This window comes from Bombus fervidus, chromosome 15, assembly GCF_041682495.2.
Source record: "Bombus fervidus isolate BK054 chromosome 15, iyBomFerv1, whole genome shotgun sequence".
Lineage (NCBI taxonomy): Eukaryota > Metazoa > Arthropoda > Insecta > Hymenoptera > Apidae > Bombus > Bombus fervidus.
Window position 1 is genome coordinate 3,190,650 of NC_091531.1, and position 24,551 is coordinate 3,215,200.

Below are 24,551 nucleotides of genomic sequence, written 5' to 3' on the forward strand. Positions count from 1 at the left end.
TTTTACCTAAAACAAATTGCTACTTAGGGATTTTGTTCACTGCATATAAATTCGGATCAGAAAAGTTAAAGGATCGCTTAATTTTCGTCTATACTAAACGTGTAATTAAAATTTTCTTAAATATTTTGTAATAAAAATTTTATTTTGATATTTACATAAGATCAAACTCGTAGTTGAAACGTCAAACTATTGATTTGACGATCTGTCAAACTATACTGTTTATCCGCATATATATACATGTTATGCAGAAGTGTCTCAGTCATTTTATTCAGAATTTATTATTTAATACATTCATAACATAAAAAGGATAGAAAATAATATTACATTTGTTATTAGATCTTGCAATTGTCATTAGTAAATAAATGAATCATTTTATGAAGTCTTAATTTCAGTACCATAATATATATAACCTATATAAAGTTTGCTGCTTGCAAGTTGATTTGATTATACTGTGATACATTCCCTTCTAATATAAAAACATGAGTGCTTATAACGTAATAACATCAGATTTTGTAAATGTATCCATTACTAACTCTGGTCACAACTCATATTGCATAGAACGGCGATTTCAAAAAGGAATAACAATTGATGAATTTAAAGTAAGAGTTTATTTTAATAGTTACTATATATTATTGTTTGATATATGCTATTATATATTCTTATTTTAATTATATTAAAGGGAAAATTGGAACTTCTTACTGGTGGTAATCCAACAACAATGAAAATTGAAGTATATGACAAAAATGATAAATTAATTTGCATATTAGATGATGGTCAACGTTTATTAGGATCATATCCTATTGACGATGGAATGCGAATACATGTAAGATATATTTATAATATAAACATAGTAACATAGCATAAAAATTCTTTTCAACTGCAATGGTATTATACATATAAAAATTTTAGGTGATAGATAATTTTTCTCGTACTGAGGAAAATTTAAATAATGTAGAGAAATTTGAAATATCTGAAGAAGAATATGCTAAAAGATCAGGTAAAGTAATTAATAATGTACAAATTATAATTATATAAATGTAAATTACAGAGAGGATTTAATCCATGCAAAAATATGCACTTCTATTTTAAAAAGTAATGTAATTATTGAATGCACATGCACAATTGCACTTATAAAAAGAAAATATTCCTATAAAAGCAATACTTTTTGAGCCAATTATCCCTTGACCTCTTTCTCTAATTGCAGAGTTAACTTTCTCTAATAACAGAGATATGATCTGAAAAAGTTACATAGACTATTTCGTATATTTGTACTAAATGTTAAATTTCTAATGTTTTAGATACCGTAAAAGCATTCTTGGAGAAAAATAAACTAGGAAAATATAATGAGGAAGAAATGAAAAGAAGAGCAGAAGAAAAGAAGCAAGAAGAAGAAGCAGAAATAGCAGCTGCACAGTTATGTAAAGTTGGTGATCGTTGTGAAGTTTGTGTACCAAATCAACCAAAACGAAGAGCTACAATAATGTATGTTGGTAAGTATAGCTACTCCTGTTTAAATTTATTGTTTGATTATATTATCTTTGTTTATGATTTGTCTGTAGGTAAAACTGAGTTTAAAGAAGGTTGGTGGATTGGAGTAAAATATGATGAACCACTTGGTAAAAATGATGGAACGTAAGATCATTATTATTTTATGCTTGCTATTTCTTATCATTATGCAGTTTATTTTTAATTTCTTGCATATTTTACTGTTATAGTGTCAACGGAAAAAGCTATTTCGAATGTTTACCGAAATATGGTGGGTTTGTAAAACCAATACATGTGAAAGTAGGAGATTTTCCTGAAGAAGAATTTGACTTGAATGAAGAACTATAAAACACAAACATGTTTTGCCAATCTGGTTTTCACTACAAATTATAACTGAAGGGAAATTTAAAATTAATAATATTTATTACATATATAAAAATGCTTAATATTTTCTGTGCTTTATTATATCCAACTCCCAGTTTACAGGATGTATCTCTTTAGTCTGAAAATAATAATAAAAAAGAAATTGTGTCCTTTTATATTAATTATTGGCACGATAACATTTAAAAAATAATTCTCTTATAGCAGTATCATTTTTATATACTTTTACTGTTTTGTCTCCTTCTCTTGTAATTATACGAGTACCAGATATATCGAATGTACTACTAAATATTCCAACTTCACTGTCCATTGAGCCTGGTTGAATTGATGCTTGTAAGCATTGGAAATTATACCTTAAAATATATCTATATAGATATCATAAACAATGCTGGAAATCAATTGAAAAAATACAATCTTTATATGAAGTATCATATTTGCCCTGTTCTTCAGTTCTAAAGATTTCCATTGTCTGCTCTAGAAACTAGTATGCCATCAGTATTAACAGCTAAACAATTAACTGTTGTATTATAGCCACATAAATTCTGAATGAATTTTCCTTTTGAACATTTCCATTGCTTGATGTTATCTGGAGATGCTGATGCGAACATATATCTAATGAATAACATAAATTAGATGAAGGAATTTATATATGTTGAACAATTTAAAGAAAGTACACATACAGTGATGGATGAAAAGTCAACTCTTTTATTTTTCTTGTGACTTCTTAAAGTAGCTCTAGATTTTTCAATATCTAAATCCCATAATCATACAGTACAATCGTGACTTCCCGTGATAAGCTAGTAAAGAAAATAAGTAAAAATATATATAGTTAAATATCTTTTTTAAGATATATAACATGACATGATTTGATGAATCTTGATACCTGTGGTTCAGTTATTTGATGAACTACACTAGCAACTGTGTTAGTGTGACCAACAAGTGTATGTACATTTATTTTGGTACACATGTTCCATACCCTTGCAGTAGAATCTCTACCTGCAGTTACTAATAGATTAGTATTAAAATCTAATGCCATGGAATATACAGCTGATAAATGACCATAATTCTTCTAACTTTACTTGCTGATCTTCTTCACAAGAAAATAGATATGGATGTCTTCGAGAAAATGCAAGTTCACGAACACTAATTATGTCACCAGTTAAACAAACTTTTAATTTTCCATTTGTGAAATCTAATATCTGAAATTTTTAATAAGATAAGGGTTACTATGATCTACAAAATTTATAGGTAAAATTAGTCCATGAAACTGTATAAAATGAAATTGCAATATATTATGTAATTTAACAAAAATATTAAATAAAACAATAATCTTACTTTAATTATTCTATCTGCAAATTCTGTTGCAAACCATACACTTCCTAGTTCAATAACCAAAATAATAAAAGATGATCACTAATAATCCTATATAATTTCCATGCTGTATGCCACTTAGGTTTTGTTATAGAAAGTGTCTTTTTTTGTAATATGAATGATGACATATTAATTGAAATTCCTCCTGAATTTGCTTGCATTTTTACTACTATATCATTGTTTTATATAAAATTGTAATAAACAAGTGCAGCATTATTATTTCTTTTAAAAGATTCATCTATAAATTACATCATTATTAATAAAGGGATAACATAAATATAATTGATATAATAAATATATATTTATAAATACTACCTGGTAGAAGTGGATATGTATTTTTATTTTTGTTTTCATTTTGTGCTTTCATTATATTGTTAGTTTTGATAAGCTCTAATACAGAACTATAACAATCTTTTTCTTTTATGGATTTTTTCAGTTTTCATCTGCAAAACATTATTTTATCACTTTCTTAATTTTCAATTAAATTGCAAATGCAAAATATACTTACAAGTTAAGATTCAGGTAGTAAAGCATCTTGATTTAATAAAAATATATTGTATGTTATCTTTAAGGATCAAAATACTTGAGTATGTATAAGAAAAAATTATAATGTAAGAGAATGCCTTTGTACATCCTATGGAGAAAAAAATAATTTGGCCATTTCTTATTTAAAAATCATTATTTAGTGTAATTTATTTTCTGTTTATTAACAAAATTACTTAATAATGTAATAATTACCTAATCTAAAAATGTGATCAATAATTATTTTAAAACAAAGTGCAGTGCTCACCATTTTTGTGATGTATTATATCAATATTGTTTCAATTAATACAAATTTAAAAATACTTTATAAGTACTCTAATCCTGTTATTGATACATTATGAATAAAGGTTATGATTTTAAATCTTTAACTATAGGCATTTTCATTTTAAAGTAATATAAATGGCACCACTAAACCAAGATGGTCGCCAATTCTATAAACTATTATGTATTCTATAAGACGGAGATTTCCTCTCTAGAATAGCTATAAGTTTAATGATTTATACATATTGCACACTCGCTTATAACCACAAAAAAGGGTTTTAAAACTAAAAGAATATAAAAATTATATTTAGAGGATTTTAAAATAAAAGAAAGATTGTATTTGAAAAACAAAATAATGGTAGTAAGGAAAACATTAAATAAACCGAAAAGAAATAAATTTAATGTTGATTTATGGAAAGACGAAACCACAAGAGATATTGATACCAATTGGATGTCTTCGGATACAATCAGACATACATTAACACATTTTGGAGTAAAGAAAAAGAGAATACCTATTTCTTTGCGCAAAAAACCATCTAATATACCAGCAGTTGAGCCACCACATCCAGGAATGTCTTATAATCCTTCGTTTGAAGATCATCAAAATTTATTACATGAAGTGGCACAAAAGGAAATACAGCTTATAAAAGAAGAAGAACATCTTAATAGAGTTACCACAAAAATGTTCAGAAAGGTACATCTATCTATATTCATACATCGAAAATAGCTTATTATATTAGAATTTTATTCCAGGTTTCACCTGAAGAAAAAGAGAATAACTTGATAAAAGAAATGTCAGAGGGTCTAAAATCAGAAAATGATAAAGATCCTAATGAAGATGAGGATGATGACCCAACAGTAAGGTTTGTAAATCCAGTTGTTAGAGATCAGAAGAAAACACGTGTGCAAAGGCGTAAACAAAAAGAACAGAAAGACTTGGCACATAGAAAAAGACAGGAAAAGGTAGAAAGAAAAAAAAGCTCAGATATATATAAATTGAAATTATTAAACAGTCAGTTGGCTGCTAAAGAAAGAAAACAAAAAATATTAAGAGAAAAGAGGTTAAAAAAGAAAGCACTTAAAGCAGCAGGTACTAAAACTCTTAGTAAAGTTAAATTTGAACCCTTAGAACATGATTTTAAATTATCTAATGAATTAACTGGAAACTTACGAAATACTGAGCCAGCTAATAGTCTGTTGAAAGACAGATTCAAGTCTCTTCAAAAAAGAAATATTGTTGCTCCTGCTAATATTAAATTGTAAGTATACAATACTTTTTTACATAAATATAAAAAAAATAGTACATTTTTGTTAGGTGAATGTGCTAAAAGATTAATTTTTACTAAATTTCTTTAGAATAATTTAAATATTTATAGTAGTTACATAAATTCTGTTTTCTTAAATATTAATTATATTTTCTTTTATATTTTATATCTTTGATACTTCCTTTTAATAAATTTATAGATTTTATTGATAATATCTACCTTTTATTATTACAGGAAACGAGACAAAGCTAAAGTGAAACGCTTTACAAAACCAGATCACAAAATTGATATGACAAAATTGACATAAAATAGTTTAAACATGAAGTTATAATTTGTGTAAAATTATGTATATAAATAAAAGCTAAGTAATAATTGCTGTTTATGTACAATATTAATAAATAGAAAACATTTTTTCACACAATTTATTGTCTATATAGAAAAACTAAATTACTATTTGAATTACATGTTTTGAAAACATTATATTATGACATGACTTATTATTTTTGTTAAGCATAAAAAGTTCTATCAAATAATTTAGGATATTAAACTTTTTAAGTATTATGCTAATAACAAGTAGATTTTGTATAAAAAATGATGTTTTCCAAAGAAATAATAATGCTGATAAATTAAAAAATAACTTTGCAAACAATTTTAAATAGTAGATTTTATTCTTCTATGATGTCAGATAATGATTCCTCTGCAAGCTCATAATTTGCATTTAATTTGTATTAATTTTCTACATGAAAATTAGCAGTATCATTGAGAATATCTTCAATGAATGGTTCTTGAGATTCCCTATCTTCAATAGATATTTCTTTTTGTTCCTCTACACCATCAATATATTTCATCTAATAAAATTGAATAATAAAAAATTCAAATATAATTAAATAATCCACATTATTAATTTGATAATATTTATTTACTTCATCCAAAGTTTCTTTACTTGATTCTTCTTTTATAAAGTTTGCTGTTATCTCAAAATCAATATTTTCAGAGATGTCCTCTATATGTGACACAGATTCTAATTCTTGTGGTATAGTTTCAGACCTCAATTTAATTTATGTTAATTTTTAAAAATTTTCTTATACAAAAATATTGCATTTTCGCAATATTTTGTAAAACTAAAAGTATAAAAAATAACATATAATTAATGTAGTTACTTACGATTTAATAATGTGACTTCGAAGTTTTAATTGTCTTTCAATAAGTAAATCTCTCAAGAATAAGAATGACTCAATACAACTTAATGTTATTAGATCCTTGCGACTAGAAGGACACTACAAAATATTCAGATATGCATACAATTAATGTAAAACAAAATTAGTCTTTTAAATAATTAAAATAGATATCGAAACTTTAACGTTATTTACGCAGTTAAAAACTGAAATTAATATACAAAAATATTTTAGCATACTTTTAGTAAACACATTGCATTATACTTCAAATCATAAATTGTTTCCAAAAATGCTCTTATTTTGCATTCTAATCTTTTTAAAATATATCTCGCAACGCTAATTTTCGTTCTTTCTTTATGAAGTAAAGCTTTCAGTGATGAGAAACGAAAATTAATGTCATTCTCTTCTCGACTGGCATTTTCTATCAATGTTAAATATTTCTGTTCTGTCTCAGGATCAAGAATATTAATAGATGAAAGATATCCTTTCGTATTGTAAAACTTCTTCTTTAATCGTTCCAGCACTTCATTCTGTACTTTCGCGGTTACTATATTTTCTCTTATAAAGGCAGTTCGTACACCCATTCTCTTTTTGTAATCAATTGCTGCATTTCTATACACAAAAAGAACATAATGTTACTAAACTTACATAAATATATATTATTACAAAATAATATACATAAAGTTAAATAATTATATATATATATTAATTTATTATTAATATACAATGCGTTGTTTGTTATACAGTTTTATGAAAAATTATTAATAAAAAGTATTCAATGTAAATATATTTAAAAAGAAGAAAAGAATATTTCAAATTATTGTAAGATAAAGAAAAATGAAATTTAAAATATTACTTAAGAATGATATTGGTGTCAATATTCGATGAAACTCTTGTAGAAATTTGTAATAATTCATTTTTTAACATAATATTTTCTCTCATTAATCTTTGATTTGGCAAATTTATATGTTTGTTAACTTCTTTCTGAAACTGTATCGCTAAATCATAAAGACAATCGTACATTTCATTTTTGACCCTGTATTGAAAAAAGTCCTGTAAATCATTTTTTAACGAAAAATTTTCTCCTCATTTTTTGTTCATGATAAGATAAATTTTTTCAATGAAACGTATAATGAATAGGATATTAATACATTTCCTTATCGAATTCAATCTTTCGATTAATAATTTCCATCGTTTCTTTTATCCTTTTTTCATTCTCCACCATTTGCATCTCGTTTGCTTGAAACTTTTCTTTCAGTACATCTTGCACTTTTTTAAAATCTTCCAAAACATTAATTCTCACATCTAGAAAAATGGTTGAACTTTTCTTTAGAAACATAATTCCTTACGAACAAATATCAAAGAACGGCAGAATGTAAAAAGAATAAGGAAAAGAAATTTTTATAAGTTACTTAAGACTTTGATCTGAGAAATTAATTCAACCTTCGTTTTTTTGTATTTTCGAGCAAACAGTTTTATTTTCTCTTCGTGTAATTTTTTACTTTCTATTCGGTCATTTTCTATGATGTCGATCTTTTCTTTTAAGCTTTCTACTAAATTATTTTGGGTTGAAAGTAGTTTGTTTAAATTTGCAATCTCTTCAGCCGTTTCTGCATCTACTATAGCTGTTTGTTCATTTGTAGTTTCGATTTCATTTAGCAATTCGTCGTTTCTTTCGTCAAACCTAGATATTAATTTTGATACTGATCTCTAATACTTTAAAAAATGTCCTAATTTTTATCTTCTATTATGCTATATAGTATTAAGATGTAGGAAAGCATAACGAAATTAGGAGATGTATTTATGAAGTTTAAATTCGATTTTAACCTGTTTATTCTATTTTCAATATCTGCAATTTTAATACTATAAAACGTTTTTTGTAAATTAATAATCGTTGGCAGCTTTTTTTGGTCTTCATCTTCATACGATTGTAATTGTGTTGGCAATGAAATATTTCCCTTATCTTTGCCGAATAAATCCACCATTTTTCGTAAAATAAAAGTTGAATACTCTTTCATATACCATATGCTAGTGTATATGAAAGAAAATAATATAAAAAAAGATTGTCAGTGAATGTTAATATTGTATATATTATTTATGTTATATTGTATATGTTATTCGATTGTTATAAACAAAAACGATATTATGTCAGATTTTTACAATTTGTTATCAAATATTGCATTATCCTTTTTTATTTTTTTAAATTTATTATTATTTATTTATTTATTTATTTTATTTATTATTATAAATTTATTATTATTTATTAGGTATTAGTAAGTTTTTCTAGATTTGTATTATCTTCTTTTCCTTATACACATGTAAATTTATTACTATAGCAATAAATTATTTTGTACTTATATAGTAATTGAAAAGAGGAAATAAAAGTTATATATATATAATATATAACTTATTATATATATATAATATGGTATATATTATAATGGTCGTTTATTAACTGACAACAGTGATTATTAATAATAATTGACTTCAGTTTCAGTTCAATGAACTGTATGTTTTTGATTTATAAATATATTTGGTCAATTTGTATATTTTCCTTTGTAAGCAAAATTTCAATGTCAAGAACAAATTATGTTGTTCATTTGTAGGTTATGTTACCAAGCTTCACGGTAAATTTATACGTATAAATACACAATTAGTTGTATATTATCATCAACAATGTAACTTTTTTTAGTTTCGAGTTTTTATTTTTCCAATTTTAGAAGCATATAGCCAATATTTGTACAATTTGGAGCTAACTTCAGTGATTCAATACAACAGAACAATATAACACGCAAAATTGTATAAAGCAGTGATGAAACAGCTGATCCATCGATTTTTAAGTGAATAACATATTTCGAAAGCCTAGTGATAATAAAACAATTGTAAAGCACTGTTTTTTTCGTATGAAAAAATAATATTTCTGAAAGTGATCATAAATACTCCTCTATGTGATAACCGAAAAGATGTGCGTTGACGTGTCTCAATGACGTAACTTTGTCTTTCTGCCACGAAAAGTCGAATCCAACGAAAGGATATTTTAAAATGAATTCAAGAATATCTTTATCAAGCTGTTTAAACTAAAAGTAAGAGTCTAAGTATAATTACTACAATGTAATTTCTTTCATATTTTACGGTGTATTCGTTGAAGTTTAGGTTATAGAATACAACAAAATAACATTTTTGTAAATATTGTATACAAAAAATGTTGATGTGTCAAACGTGATTTAAAAGTTGAAACTTTCCTATTATGATGGTTCAGTAATGAAATAAAAATTTTAATCTATAATACATTTGTATCATAAGGGATATCTGTAGATTATCACTAGAAACATTTTTATAATACATGTTCTTTCTACTAAAAGTTATTTATTGATAACTGATATTTATCTTATTGATATTGAATTGACAACTGAATTGATTTTATATTCACATCAAGGTCAGCTGATTAACAAATTACAATCAAAATATAATTTGGAAAAATGAAGCTAAGAAAAGAGTTAATTTTAATCTTGCTGGTGATGTCTGCTGCCTCAGAGTCAGATGTTTCCAAGAAACGATCAGATACTTCTGAGGAAGAAGCGGAAGAAGATGTTAGTTTAGAAGAAAATGAGTTTGAACATTTGCAAGAACTAAAGGCTTTGCATGACAGTATTTTGAAAATAGTACCAGCCAATGAACCATATCTTAATGATAAAATTACAAAGAAAAAAGAGGAAACAGAAAATGAACCAAAAACAAGGGATGAAAGTCCTGTAATAAAAAATGTCTGGATGAAAACAATGATAGCTCAAACTAAAAATATAGATTTACCAAATAATAATTTAAGAATTGAAGAAGAGGATAATGAAACATGGGGCGAAGAAGAGCAACTAGAACCTCTTAATGATGAGCCTCAAGAACCTCTTACTCCGGAGCAACAGGAAGGTATTTCAATTAAAGTTTATTGTAATTTTTATAATATAATTAATTTATATTTTTTGAATAAATGATTAATTTACTATTTAATTAAAATAAACGTTTTAACATTTTCAGCGGAATTAGTATTTAAGAAGGCACAGAGTCTCTTAAATGCAACACGCTCAAATAAAGAAGAAGCCTATAATTTATTAACTTCTGCAGCAATTCTGGGACATGGAGAAGCTTGGTCTATGTTAGCATGGGGTCAGTTGTTGGGTACACAATTTGGTTCAGCTTCTCCTGGTCAAGATATTTCAGCAGCTTATAACATTTTTAAGGGACTTGCTGAAACTGGTTCACCAACTGCTCATATGGTTTGTAAATTTTTTTATATGTATTTATATGTTTTTTTATTTACTATATTGTAGGATCTTACTACAATTAGTTTATTTAAAATGGATTAAACAGGTGTTGGTTAAACAGGAAACAATGGTTGTTTAACGTGAACTAAATACAATAACGTACTATAATTAAGACAACTAAATAGTTAATTTGCAACTCTCGTCACCACAGTTCTAGCGCTTTTTCTCACGCGGACCACACTCTTGACAACGCTAGTAACACCATTTCGACAACGCAATTCGCACTCTCTGACTTCTCGATTCACACTCTCTGACTTCTCGATTCACACTCTCTGACTTCTCAACTAACACTGACTATTAATTCGTTTTTCTCCCTTAGCATCCCTTTGTCTTTTCTCTTAGCCCCACCACGCACGTGTTCCGCAACCGCTCGTGGCCAGGTTCACGTAGGCCTCTTCCGCGTAACTATTTGATTGAAAGACCGACGATACATTGTTGGGCCTGTTGGCACTTAAGCTTTCTCGCGACATTGTTTATGATTCGCCCGGTATCTCTTAGGTCTTTCGTCCACGATACTACAATATGTTACGTTATTATTATATGTATAAATGAATTCTTAATAAATAGTAGTTTTAAGTTAATAAATACCTATGTGCAAATTATTTTCAGGGTATGGGCTTTCTATATGCAACTGGATTAGGTGGAGTACAAGCATCACAAGCAAAGGCACTGCTACATTACACAGTAGCAGCACTTGCTGGAGATACTCGTGCACAAATGGCCTTAGGCTATCGTCACTGGGCTGGAATTACAACTCCCGCTTCTTGTGAGAGAGCTTTAGATTTTTATCGTAAAGTAGCCAACAAGGTTGCAGAAGAGGTTTCCCTTAGCGGAGGACCAGTTGTTCAGAGAATTAGACTTATAGAGGAACAGGAGAATCCAGCATACAGCTCAGGAATCTTTGATCAAGATCTAATAGAATATTACCAATTGTTAGCAAAAAAAGGAGATATACAAGCTCAAGTGGGATTAGGGCAATTACATTATCAAGGTGGAAGAGGTGTACCACTGGATCATGAAAGAGCATTACAATATTTTCAACATGCTGCTAATGCTGGGAATCCCCTTGCTATGGCTTTTCTAGGAAAGGTAATAAATATTAAATTTTAAACTAAATAGTAACTTATTACTTTTTGTTATGCTACAGATATTTTTGGAAATTATATAATATTGATATTCATTAAATTATATTTAATAGTATATCGTATTTTTATAGATTTATTTAGAAGGCAGTGATATAGTTAAACAGGATAATGAAACAGCATACAAATACTTCAAAAGAGCTGCTGAGCTTGGAAATCCTGTTGGTCAGAGTGGATTAGGTCTTATGTATCTTTATGGAAGGGGAGTTGAAAGAGATACTGCAAAAGCTCTTCAGTACTTTAGCCAAGCTGCAGAGCAAGGATGGGTTGATGGACAACTTCAACTTGGCAATATGTATTTTAGTAAGATTAGAAAAATTCATTTTTTTACGTAATAAATTTTATACAATTTATTATAGTTATCCTAATAACACAATTGTCTAATAGGTGGTACAGGAGTAAGACGCGATTACAAATTAGCCAACAAGTATTTTAGTTTGGCTAGTCAGTCTGGTCATGTTTTGGCATTCTATAATTTAGCACAAATGCATGCTACTGGAACAGGCATGATGCGTAGTTGTCCAACTGCTGTCGAACTTCTAAAAAATGTTGCAGAAAGGGGCAAATGGAGCGACCAACTAATGGTTGCTCACACAGATTACAGAGAAGGTAGAATAAACGAGGCTTTCGTAAATTATGCTCTCCTTGCAGAAATGGGTTATGAGGTAGCACAGAGTAATGCTGCATTTATATTGGATAAAGGAGAAACTACAATATTATCAGAAGAAGAGGGATTAGTTAGGGCTCTTGTTTTATGGGCAAGAGCAGCTGCTCAAGGATATTCTACTGCTCAGGTATGTTATCTTCTGCGCAAATTAAGTAAGGAAAGTCATTTATCCGGAAACTATTGAATTATTATTAAAAATTTTATCCACTATTATTTGCAAAAAATTTATTATAACAGGTCAAATTAGGAGATGCTCATTACTACGGTCGTGGAACAAAAGTTGACTATGAGGCTGCAGCTACTCATTATCGATCAGCGTCTGAGCAACAACATAATGCGCAAGCAATGTTTAACTTGGGATACATGCATGAACGTGGCTTGGGTCTTGCAAAAGATTGGCATCTAGCCAAACGATGTTATGATCTAGCGGCTGAAGCTAGTCCAGATGCAAGAATTCCTGTAGCACTGGCTCTCATTAAACTTTCATTTCTCTTTGGACTGGAATATCTGCAAGAATTTAGCCTTGCTGATCATTTAAATAAGTGGGATCAGCTTTTGGGTCAGAACTGGGACTTATATCTTATTGGATTGCTCACTGGCATGCTCAGTTTAATTATTTATTTTCGCAGGCCACAACCACCACCTCCACCTAGAATTAACTAGTTCTTAATTATCTTTTTTCGAATCTATTTCTCTTTTCCTTTTAGATGAAGTAAACTTTGTTACTGATGGTTCATAAATACATGCACATGTGTGCATATCGATGTGTTGTTTTTATTAAGCCACCTTGTTTATGTTGAGATTGTTTGTATTTCAGAAGTTTGACAGTGTGTGAATATGTACAGATTTATGTATGTATTATTGATCTGTATTTATTATGTCAAATTCTGAAGTTGGTAGATTTGATAATGATTACGTAATATTTTAGATATCTTTAACTTCACTTATACATTGATTTTTGCTTTCTGTATATATACAAAACGAAATCAGATTTTAAAGAAATTTCAAATTTTGAACATTTGCCATTTGTTCAGTTTGTATGGATTTCTTTAAATTTGTAGATCATAAATTATTCATAAACTAATTTGGAATAGATTTTTATATTTAATATTTCCATACATATATGTATGTATATTTCGAAAAAATATAGAAATGATAATAGAATCACAAAAAAGAGTGTAAATGCTTACAAATAGAGTGAGTATAATGTTTAAGATAGAAAAAATATAAGATAGGAAACATCTTTTCATTATTATCGATTTATATACAACAGGTAATTTTGTAGGAAATATATTTTTATGATAATGTATAAAATGTATGTATAAATTAATAACATTAAAATTATGTTTTTTGATAAAGGTAAGATTTATGTAGAATACTTTATTTTACTTAAAATGATTTGTAAATTACATTTTCATATATTGACATGGGTATGTTGTGTTCTAAAAGATGTCTTTTGATTAAAATTATAAATATCTGTGAATGAAAATAAACCTTTCATGTATTAATGTATAAACATTCCTTCAGCGATTATGATGTTTACAAATGTATTTATTATTATACACTAATAAAATTTTATTACAATTCTTTGAAAGGATTAATAATATTATTTATTAGGTTTTTTTTTGACTGTATTGAGTAGACACGCAAAGATTGAAAAAAGTTTTGAATGATAATAATGAAAAGAGAGTTTAAGCATAATTCTAAAAGTTATTTGTACAGACAAAAAGCAAATTTAATTTTTTGCACAAAGTAATTTAGAATTTTCGAAAAGTAATTTAGAGATGTTATAATTAAATTACGTATATATGTTAAAATCTCTGAAGAAGATTCGAGAAGGCTTTGAAGATTAAACAGAAGAAATTATTTTATTATGAAATGATTTGTCAAATTCTTTCGTTACCGTGAAACTATAGAATTATCGATCTAACAAGAAATACCTTCGTATTGTTCCTTAATGTGACGTACAAAGGTTTAAATCGTTTATAATTGACATCTGATTGATAGAGATGCAACGGGCTAGAAAGAAAAAAAGCAAAAGTAAAAAAAAGAAAGTGAAAAAGAAATGTATCGACGAAAGAGAGACCCTGTCTTACGAACAAGAGATCTTAGATAACAACAGACAGTTGGCACGGTAAGTAAATCTAGGTACAAATGTAGTAGATTTCAGGCCATTTAGTTAAATCATGATAAATATTTCGATTAATCGAAAATTGAGTTTGATTTGATTTGATTTATTCTTAAATGTGTTATTACAAAATATCGTGTTTGATTTTTAAAAACTTATTACAGAATTTATGAATATACTGTATTTTATAATTTTTAATATACATATGTACAAACTATATAAATTATATTATATATATTTAGAAAGAAATCGTTTAAAGGCTAATAAGATGTCATGACGCTGTATTTTATGTATACAACAAAAATTAAACAATGAGCGATTTAATGATCGATAACACGATAATTTAAAAAAAAATAAATATACATTTTATGAACTTGAACATTGTTTAATCCATTTTAGCATTAAAATTATTTCATAACTAATAATTAATATTTGATGTACGATTGAAATTTTTTTCTTTTTTATTTACGATCGACATCCAAATATTTTCAGAAACAATTGTCGATACAATGTTTCCTTTATAAAATAAATGAACAATTTTTTGCTTGATATTTTTTTTATCAACGAAAATATGAAAATGGTAATAAGAATAAAAAATACATCAACAGGATATAAAACGGTACCTACAAAAACAGTTTCTTTTAAAAATAGTTTTTGTGCTACTAGAGCTAACGAGAATATTCAAAAAATATAAAAATAAGAAAATAAAAAGGGTGAATTAAAAAATTAAACAGTTGAAATGCAAATATAATGCAAACTCGAAAGAATGTTTGGATTAATGGAAATAAATTAGATTGAGAAGTCGAAATGAAGAACTGGAGGAACAAGCAGAACTTGCAAAAGAGAAGTTCCGGCAGTTGGAAGAAGATCGCTCGGATGTAATCGCACATTTAAAAAGAAGTTTAGAAGAAAAAACCGAGGAGTCAAAGGAGCTTTCTGAAAGACTCACCGCTTTGGAAGAGTTGCGCAAAGATGAACTGGCTGCTTATAAGAAGAAGGAAGAAGCGATGGATAACGAATATCGCACGATGGAGAATAATTTGAGCGCAGAAGTTAAATTAGCTGGTGAAATATAACAGTTAAATTAAGTTTAATTATTTACGATTGGTTTAATTAGCAACAATGTCGATATATTGATGATATGATATCATTTTCTTCGAAAATCTTTTTTTAGTATTAGTAACTGCTTTAGTGTAGTATTAGTAACTGCTTTAAGTGTATTGTAAGACAAACAAATTTTATTATGTAATATGATTCTTTTCTTTTGATTAGCTGGTAAATTAAATGCACTGGAAGATTGGCGATTAGCCCGACTTGATCTGTTACAAAAATTCGAGAAACAAGAACAGGAAATGGCTGAACAGGAAAAGCGACACGAGGAAGAACTTTACGAAGCTGAGAAGTCTGTGGTAGTCGGGAAATCAGTGTATGTTTTGTTAAAAGATTTGATTATGTTTAAAAAAGTAATTTCACCTATATTTACATTTAATATCCCATATTTTTATATTCAATTACTTCTAGTTCCATATATTTTTACAATGAACTAATAAATGATGAATGTTAATAATTCCAGAATATTTTATAAAAATGATTCATTCATCTAAAATATTTCGTATGAATAAATATGTCTAATTTTCTAAATATTTCGTAAAATATTTTGTGAAAAGACAAAATTCTATTTATGAACGAAGTTGTAATCTTTTAGAGGTTTTCAAATTATGTAGGATTGACTGCATTTTCCAACTTAATTACATACAGTGGCTTACGAAAGTATTTTGGATATTTACTATCCATGAAAGATGTCTGCAGATACTTTCTGAAATACTGTGAATCTGTGTATCTCGCTTGTGATCGTTAAATCTAGGAATATAGAAAAATTTACGAGCTGATGATTGCGGTAACTGTATGCAATCGCGATGAATGTGTGCAGGATGCAGAAAGAGATGAAAGAACATTTGCAAATTTTATCGGAGAGACTTCTAAAGGCGGTCACATTACGGATAACGGAAGTCATGAATCGTGCAATTCATGAAAACGTGGCATTGAATCGAGATCTTGATAAATTGCTGAAAACCAACAGGGAGCTCGATGCCATCAACATCGAACGCAAGAAAACGGAACAAACGTTAAGGCTGAAATGCGAATTGTTCGAAACCGAGACGCAGATAATATTGAATAAAACGCTGAAACAAAGGCATACGATTCATCAAGTCGTCGAGGTGATATTATTATTATCGTTAAAGTTAAAATGAAATTTAGCTACCTCTATCGTCTTCGTATCAACAAACTAATATAGTTTAACTAATAACGCATTTCACATAAAAATAGATATAAAGTACAAGTAGCAAGTGTATATAAATAATTCCACAGGAATATGAATCGTTGATTATGTATTATGGACAAGTACAGAGAAATAATGTTCGCCTGAAGCAATTGCAAAGTATCTTAGAAAATATAATTAAACGAAAAGATGCGCTCCTAGATAAGGAAATGAAACAATATGAAAAAAATATCTTGATGGCTAGGAATGAAAATAAACGATTAGTGAAATTAATTCAGAACAAAGAAAAAGAATTGGATGCACTTAAAACTATTTTGAATACTGCTACCATATTTCTTAACGAAGCTTTGCAGGTGGTTATGATTATTTAATTTCTCTCCCCCTTTTTTTTTTTTTTTTTTGACATTTAAATCTATTTTTCTATCAATTATTTTATATAAATAAATTTATATAGGTCACAGAAAAAGCTTACAATAACCAACAATGCCTTGGAAAAATGGCACCAAAACTATTGCAGTCTCTCATGGAAATATTGCAAACTGAGACCATAATTAGTGCTGTAGATTACTCAGCATCCGAGGTGCATATTTTAATATTGAACCTAACTAATAAAGAACCATAAATCGAAAAGTTAAATCGTACATAAAAAGTTTAATTATAATTTAAAAACAATATACTCATATTTTATAGATTGATAATATTGATTGTAAATATACATTGGGATGTTTGGGACTTATTGAACCCATTAAAGAAGGAAAGGTTGCTAAAAAGGAAAAGAAAGATATTCAAGAAGAAGTACAAGAAGAAGAATCATTGAAAGACTTGGAACGTATATCATCTTGCTTATTGAGTGATATTAGTTCTAGTGTTTCCTCTCCTAAAGAATAACCAGTTTTGTATTGTATATTTTAGTTGTGGTAATTGTTACATTGCCACATATATTAAATAATATAAAAATTATATTTGTAGAATAATATTTTCATTCGCAATATTTATGATTTTAAAACAATATTAACATTTTATTTATATTGGTAATTTAAAAAAGATGCACAATAATATTTCTGTTTATCTTTCCTATTTTTTAAATACAGAATTAAAAGCAATGCATTTTATTCGTTATACAATCGAGCATATTTCATTTACGAGACACTTAATGTTAAAAGTTCGTACAATGTACATATACATAGGTTTTTTGATTGAAATACTCTTTAAATTTTATACAGTCATATAGAAAAATATAATAAAAATAAATCAAGCTACCCATGGCATTTTAATTAATTAATTAAACGTATTAATATTTCACGTCATGAAATTGAATCGATCTATTAAATACTTTTTTTTTTTATTTATTTATTTGAATTTTTTTACAATTTGTCCAGAAGGACATTTGGTAAGGTATTATATCTAGGTGGAAGAGAAAAAAAAAAAATATAGCATGTAGGTGGCTACCCCTAGCGGGGTACCATCGTCGTGTTTGCTGGGTTATATCCTTTGTGTATTAAATATATAACATGTTTTCTTCAAAATGGCTTCCCAAATATTCTAGCAAAGTTAGTTCGTTTCTCTTCGCGAAACACGCTGCATCTATAAAAGGGGAAAATAGGAAAAATGCCTAAAAAGAAGCAAGGAAGGTTAGTGGTTATTTTAATAAATAATAATTTTAATAATTTATTTAACTATAACTTTTTAAATTATTATGCAGAAGAATATTTTATTACAAAAATTTATATTTCTTCATTTTATAATAATTAAACTGTATGTAACTTAATAAACGTTAATAACGTTAAAATATTTAAAAAAATGTCCAGAATTTTTATTTGTAAACATAAAGGTACAAAATGTGTAATTTATATAATAATACATTAAACGTTAAAAGAGGTTAAGTTATAAAATAAATGTTAGAGTTTCATTCTTATCAATGTTGAAATAATAACAGAATGGAAGATTAATATGAAATTCAGTTAAGTATCTATTAATATAAATGTAATTAAATTAAGAAATAACTATTTCTTCACTATTTTTTAATATTAGAAGAAGTATTATTCTTTTACATCTTTTTTTTTTAATTTAATTCCTTTTTTTTTAATTTTAATTCAAAAATAATATCTATTTTATATACATATAGAGGTAAAACAAAAAAAGAAAAGAAGGAAGTTAATGAAGACAAGGAAAAGCAATACTTCGAAGAAATCATTGATGTGGATGAAAATACTGCAAAGGATTTTGAATTTCTATCAAATGCTCCAATTTCTAAAAATGATGATTTTGTTTTTCAATCAGAAAAAAATTGGAATGTTGATGTTTTCAAATACTCTGATTTTTTTACACTTGATCTAAAAACGTTATCTGCAGCAATAGAAGCAATTTCATTTAATGAAAATGTTAATATTGATGCAAAGTATTTTACTGTAAGTTTAGTAATATATTAGACTAATTTAAACTTGATCGTGACTCTTTAAAAAATAAGTAGATATTACTGAAATGTTATTAACCATTACAGGATGACCAATTAACAGATATCTACAATACTGTGGAACGAGGTAAAGAAAATTATAATAAAATATTAAGTGATTCAGGAAAGATGATTGTAAATAATACAAAAGATGAAGACAAAAATCAGGATTCATTAGAAAATACAGCTGATGATTTAGATTTTTTATTGTCATGTCATGAACCTGTGACTGATCCTTTGACAATTGTGAAATCTGTATCTCTTTCTTCCAGCTCTGGTATATGTTTATGCATATTTAGAATAAAATACTTTATTTGAAAATGTTACTTTTAAAAGGCTAATGAAATACATATTTGTTACAGATTCAAAAATAACAAATAAACCTAATACGTCAACTAAATCTTTGGACTTAGAAAAATGGTTAGATTCTATTTTGGATGATTAACTGTGAATTATTGATTATATTGTTATCTCTGCAAAAATTTCAGAAAATCAAGGTAAATATTTTTTGATATTTGCATATGAACCAAAACAAAAAATTTATTTTCTTTAATAAACATTATTAAATAGGCAAAAGCATAACAAATAGATTAATAAAAATTAGAGTATATTCTTCTCTGTGATATATTTTAACTTTTTTTTTTACATAAACATTTCAAATTTTATAAAAGATATAGTTACACAATTTCCTTTTCAACAACATATTGTATAAATCTAACACATTTTTTATTTTATATTGTTGGATGACAGGATTACTTGTATAAAACATTTATTTGTAAGTTATTAATTTTTAAACACACTATCAATATCACTAAATCTAAGGCTAAATCACATTTCTAACTATAATCTCATACAAACAAATACATATCAAGGAACCATTTTTTTTTTAAATAATTCATTGGTAATGTAAGAAATGCATTGTCCAATCTGCTCTGTAGAGTAAAATTTTATTTTAATCACCAAACTGCATATTGAGAAATGCTGTCATTTTATCATAAACTATAATCATAATTGCACCACCTGGACCTAATCGTAAGATCTTTGGTAATAATCCTTTATACAAGGCTCTAAATCTAAAATAAAAATATTCACAAGCTATGAATATTAAAAAGCATTTCATTATGTACTTACTGGTTGTTAATCAGATGCAATGAGATAATGCAAATAAAAGAAGAAACACTACATGTATAAAATTATTAAAAATAATATGATTGTATAATAATAAAAAAAGTAATTCAGAATGTCTAGAATAAATAAAAGAATCTGAGTTAATAATTTTTTACCCTTCATTTTGATAAACTAAGTAAATAGTTTGCAGAGTACCCTTATACTGGATTGTTCCTTGTGGACCTTGAATACGACTTTTAGCAACATCAAAAGGTATGTTCATACAGGATGCCACCGTCCCAGATATAAAACCTATAGCAAACTAAAAAGATACATATTCTTTTTTTAATTACATACTGATATTTATAATAAATATATATCCTTTTTACTAAAATAATTGTAATTAATATAAATGAAATGCCTTACATTTTAAGACTGAAATATACCTTCAGAAACAGTTCTGGAACATATTCTTTTTGTTTATTCAGTCGAGGAATAATAGAACGATAAATCCCGAAATAAAAAGCATTGAAAACAGCATTTCTCATTATTGTAGCAGATAAACCTTTATTAAGACCATTTAGTCCAAAACCTTGGTTGTAAAGAATATGTCGAGTAACAGCAATAGTTGATGGACTATCATTGATATGTTTACGATTAGACTGCATTTGTACTTTAACTACTTCAAAAGGATTTACTAAAATTGCCTCTGTTACACCTGTTAAGAATCCAGCACAAAAAAATGCCTAAAAAAGGCATTATATAATTGTTAAAAATTTACATATTTAGTAACATGCTTTAAACATTATGTTATTTCATAATGTACATTACACATTGAAACATTCAGTTATAAAAGGTTTAAATATGTAAACAGGTATGGCTAGTTTACTTGAAAGAATGATACACTACTTATAATAATATAGCTAAGATATTAAAAAACTAATTAATTAATAAAATTAAATAAAAGATATATTTGTATCTTATCCAAGTAAATTGTAATATACCATAATAATCTTATAGCTATAATTATTTTTAAGAAGTAGATCACACTTGTTTGCCTACATATCTCATAAAACTTTCTCTAGACGTCTTTATTAATAGAAGTACATCAAAGAAATTTTCCAATGGAATACATACCATTGACTGTGACGTGTGATTATTAAAAAACTTCTTGTACTGTTCAAAGGAGAAAAACTAAAAAAATTAAAAGATATAGAAAAAATAGATATAATATTCATATTAAATCAGTAATCTTTGAACTAGATTTCATTTTAACAATTTACAATGAAAATAATGAAAAAAGAACTATTTCATATTACATACTTTCACAGCTCTTTTAGGAGTTTCCATGATAATTGGCGGTAATATACCTTTCCAAAATGCTGCAACTCCCTCATTGTTATACATTTTATTCATACAATCTCTAATTCCTATGATAGAAATATAAATAAAAAAATGTTTACAACTAATTAAAACAAGAAATTAAAATACATATCACAATAAAATAACAAAAGTAATGCCAAAATAAAAACATATACAAATAAACGATACAATGCCTGTATAATAAAGAGCATCTTGAGTTCCCATTTTAACTTGCAATTGGAAACGTGTTTTAATGAGATCCATGGGGTGCATTATACAAGCTTCTACAAAGCCTGCAGAACCACCTGCACCAATCTGAATGATAGCCTCCTTTATAAGACTTGATTTACGTTGGGTAATTTCTATATGTGCCATTTTGTTTCAGCCTTTTTTACTAGGTGCTTAATTCATTAATTTTCTTAGCTTTTTATGAAAGAGAAAACAATTTTCTTCTAGAGATTTTTCTTACACTTTATTTTAATATACATATATATTTAAAAAATGATATATATATACATATGTAATCAATATTATTCATTTATACAATTGATTCTTATAGTTTTACTTATTTAACATATTAAAAATATTAAACTATTTATGCAATTTAAATATTTTTTCATGTTGTGTTCTTTTATCTACTTATTAAATATTTTTATTTACTATTAAAAATATTATGAAATATAAGAGATCATGTAAGTAAAAATTTGAATAAATGAAGTTATAACAAAAATGTTTTGTAAGTAATCAAATTTAAATTAACTACTCTTTCTTATTGATCAAATTTCATTACCACTGCTACTATATTGCAATTATCTACTTCATAAGAAATTTTTTAAGAAAATATTTTTTGAGTATTTAAGTACTCAAGAGGAAATATTTTTTGATATAGAAAGTTTAGTAAAATTTACCAAATTGATCTATGTTGTAAATTTCCAAACATAAATAAACAAAAAATATGTTTTCGGTAAACACATGCTTATTTTAATTTTTATAAAAATATTGGGTTAATAAAAAAACATTATATAGAACAATTTTTTTTACAAAAATGAATTTTTTTCATGCAAAAGAAAAAATGTTGTTACAACACTAACGAAGAAAAAGAGATAATTACGTCTTTAATATACAGTTTTACAATGACTGCAACAAACTTATACTAAACCAAAGTACAGAAAATTATCAAAGCATGATAAGGCAATATCTTGTCATTCTCTTGAACAATATTACGTAATTACAATCTTTAAGTTAATTGTAAGTTAAGCCAGAATCTTAAAGCTGAAATGATTCGTATGCATTTCTATATGCGTTATTTTAAGTTAAAATTATGTATAAAATATTTAGCCAAAAACATTTTTTACTTTTCTGTGTATAATTATAGAAAATTATCATACAGCTGAATTTATATCAATTATATGAATGTACATTACGTATTTTCAAAATTATTTATTTTGAATTCAAATCGTCGATTTAAAACTAATTATCGAAAGTATTTATTAACCATTCAAAAAAAAAATCGAAGTTAATTAATAGATAAATGTAAATATTTATAATAAATATTATTTAATACAATTTATATATCACAGTTGAAAGAATAATTAATAATTCATCATTTATTAATTGGTATACAATCAAAATATTAAATTAGAAATTATTGTTTAATTTACTTAAATTCATTACATGCATTACAATTATAAAAATATTTTTGGTCATACAAATAATTTAATTTCTTAAACTAGCAGGAAGAAAAACTAGTTTATAAAAATACTAGTTTCTTTGTTCAATCAAGGATATTAAAATTGTGCAGCACTTCTGATACATTTTTCTTTTATTTTTCTCACATTTATATTAGAATATCTAATTATACATTATGATTTTTATAATCGAAGACTTAATTTTAATGTAGATATTTTTCATTATACCATTTTATGCAATAATATAAAAATTCCATATTTTTCGCATTCAAATAAGTAATGATAACTGTTATAATTAAAGGACAAATTTAAAGGATTTTATAAGTAAAATATACAATAAAGAATTTTGTATACTAAAAAATTGAATATTTCCATCTAATAAATTTAGTGCTTTACATTTTCATTTGACTTGACTTTTCAATTGAATATTTTTATTTTGGGATCAAACAAACACTTCGTTGCTTTATTACAGTATTAAAACACTCCAATTAATCCTTTTCTTAGCCACAAAAATATAAGGAATGTTAATAAATATCATTGTTATTTACAAAAAATATAAATTTAGAACAAACGCTGAATTGATTATATATTAATGTTTCAAAGCACGATAGTATAATTACATCGCTGTTAGTTTTTAATCGCATTCATTGTGATAAGATATTCTGATTAGGTAAATTAGTTGTATATACAGATACTTTTATCAGTTGTTGAAATAGCCTCAGATAATGAATTCTTTATTCACCTTCTTGATATTCCGTTTCGTTTAAGTAAACCGTATTTGCAACCTTGAATTATTATCGCTACCATTTTGTAGTTACAATAGTTCCTTGTTGATTGACCGTCAGCTTAATCAGTTTTTGAGGGAAATAATATGGAAAATATAGGAATCGCTCACAAAATGAATGCGAAAGTACAAATATTAAA

General features: G+C 26.5%; 8 protein-coding genes across 9 annotated transcripts; 5 read left to right on the forward strand and 3 right to left on the reverse strand.

Moving 5' to 3' along the window:
- Window positions 1–125: 125 nt before the first annotated feature.
- Tbcb (tubulin-binding cofactor B) lies at window positions 126–2,297 on the forward strand. Its single transcript, XM_072017612.1, has 6 exons — window positions 126–599; window positions 680–823; window positions 910–997; window positions 1,299–1,490; window positions 1,560–1,632; window positions 1,716–2,297. The coding sequence occupies exons 1-6, from the start codon at window positions 480–482 to the stop codon at window positions 1,831–1,833; spliced, it is 735 nt and encodes a 244-aa protein (XP_071873713.1). The 5' UTR covers window positions 126–479; the 3' UTR covers window positions 1,834–2,297.
- On the reverse strand, window positions 1,923–4,100 carry Tango4 (transport and golgi organization 4). Its single transcript, XM_072017610.1, is given in 10 exon segments — window positions 1,923–2,478; window positions 2,547–2,576; window positions 2,578–2,663; window positions 2,750–2,927; window positions 2,929–3,065; window positions 3,202–3,269; window positions 3,272–3,475; window positions 3,553–3,680; window positions 3,746–3,871; window positions 3,976–4,100. Coding segments are annotated over 7 exon segments (786 nt in total). The 5' UTR covers window positions 3,399–3,475; window positions 3,553–3,680; window positions 3,746–3,871; window positions 3,976–4,100; the 3' UTR covers window positions 1,923–2,318.
- A 52-nt stretch (window positions 4,101–4,152) lies between these two features.
- On the forward strand, window positions 4,153–5,727 carry LOC139994703 (ribosome biogenesis protein NOP53). The gene is made up of 3 exons (XM_072017609.1): window positions 4,153–4,735; window positions 4,795–5,300; window positions 5,541–5,727. Exons 1-3 carry the CDS (start codon window positions 4,397–4,399, stop codon window positions 5,611–5,613), a joined length of 918 nt encoding a protein of 305 aa, XP_071873710.1. The 5' UTR covers window positions 4,153–4,396; the 3' UTR covers window positions 5,614–5,727.
- Window positions 5,728–5,955: 228 nt separating this feature from the next.
- Window positions 5,956–8,672, reverse strand: LOC139994707 (cilia- and flagella-associated protein 157). Its single transcript, XM_072017614.1, has 8 exons — window positions 8,309–8,672; window positions 7,894–8,165; window positions 7,633–7,786; window positions 7,338–7,517; window positions 6,721–7,093; window positions 6,471–6,583; window positions 6,230–6,353; window positions 5,956–6,154 (listed from the first exon to the last, which is right to left on the reverse strand). Exons 1-8 carry the CDS (start codon window positions 8,497–8,499, stop codon window positions 6,035–6,037), a joined length of 1,527 nt encoding a protein of 508 aa, XP_071873715.1. The 5' UTR covers window positions 8,500–8,672; the 3' UTR covers window positions 5,956–6,034.
- Window positions 8,673–8,962: 290 nt separating this feature from the next.
- On the forward strand, window positions 8,963–13,373 carry Hrd3 (HMG-coA reductase degradation 3). Its single transcript, XM_072017596.1, has 7 exons — window positions 8,963–9,564; window positions 9,918–10,405; window positions 10,514–10,752; window positions 11,410–11,889; window positions 12,017–12,245; window positions 12,330–12,736; window positions 12,847–13,373. Exons 2-7 carry the CDS (start codon window positions 9,961–9,963, stop codon window positions 13,270–13,272), a joined length of 2,226 nt encoding a protein of 741 aa, XP_071873697.1. The 5' UTR covers window positions 8,963–9,564; window positions 9,918–9,960; the 3' UTR covers window positions 13,273–13,373.
- A 1,040-nt stretch (window positions 13,374–14,413) lies between these two features.
- On the forward strand, window positions 14,414–17,978 carry LOC139995250 (cilia- and flagella-associated protein 157). The gene is made up of 7 exons (XM_072018525.1): window positions 14,414–14,743; window positions 15,531–15,802; window positions 16,010–16,163; window positions 16,668–16,956; window positions 17,108–17,371; window positions 17,473–17,598; window positions 17,709–17,978. Exons 1-7 carry the CDS (start codon window positions 14,619–14,621, stop codon window positions 17,904–17,906), a joined length of 1,428 nt encoding a protein of 475 aa, XP_071874626.1. The 5' UTR covers window positions 14,414–14,618; the 3' UTR covers window positions 17,907–17,978.
- Window positions 17,979–18,528: 550 nt separating this feature from the next.
- LOC139995254 (uncharacterized) lies at window positions 18,529–20,720 on the forward strand. The gene is made up of 4 exons (XM_072018532.1): window positions 18,529–18,649; window positions 19,144–19,426; window positions 19,519–19,747; window positions 19,833–20,720. Exons 1-4 carry the CDS (start codon window positions 18,627–18,629, stop codon window positions 19,913–19,915), a joined length of 618 nt encoding a protein of 205 aa, XP_071874633.1. The 5' UTR covers window positions 18,529–18,626; the 3' UTR covers window positions 19,916–20,720.
- On the reverse strand, window positions 20,363–24,542 carry LOC139995253 (mitochondrial 2-oxodicarboxylate carrier). Of its 2 annotated transcripts, none has more exons than XM_072018531.1 (7): window positions 24,370–24,542; window positions 22,134–22,362; window positions 21,901–22,007; window positions 21,715–21,771; window positions 21,024–21,323; window positions 20,754–20,899; window positions 20,363–20,543 (listed from the first exon to the last, which is right to left on the reverse strand). In XM_072018531.1, the coding sequence occupies exons 2-7, from the start codon at window positions 22,312–22,314 to the stop codon at window positions 20,423–20,425; spliced, it is 912 nt and encodes a 303-aa protein (XP_071874632.1). In that variant the 5' UTR covers window positions 22,315–22,362; window positions 24,370–24,542; the 3' UTR covers window positions 20,363–20,422. The 2 variants fall into 2 exon arrangements, with proteins under 2 accessions (XP_071874632.1, XP_071874631.1); XM_072018530.1 differs by lacking the exon at window positions 24,370–24,542 and adding an exon at window positions 23,051–23,351.
- Window positions 24,543–24,551: the final 9 nt, after the last annotated feature.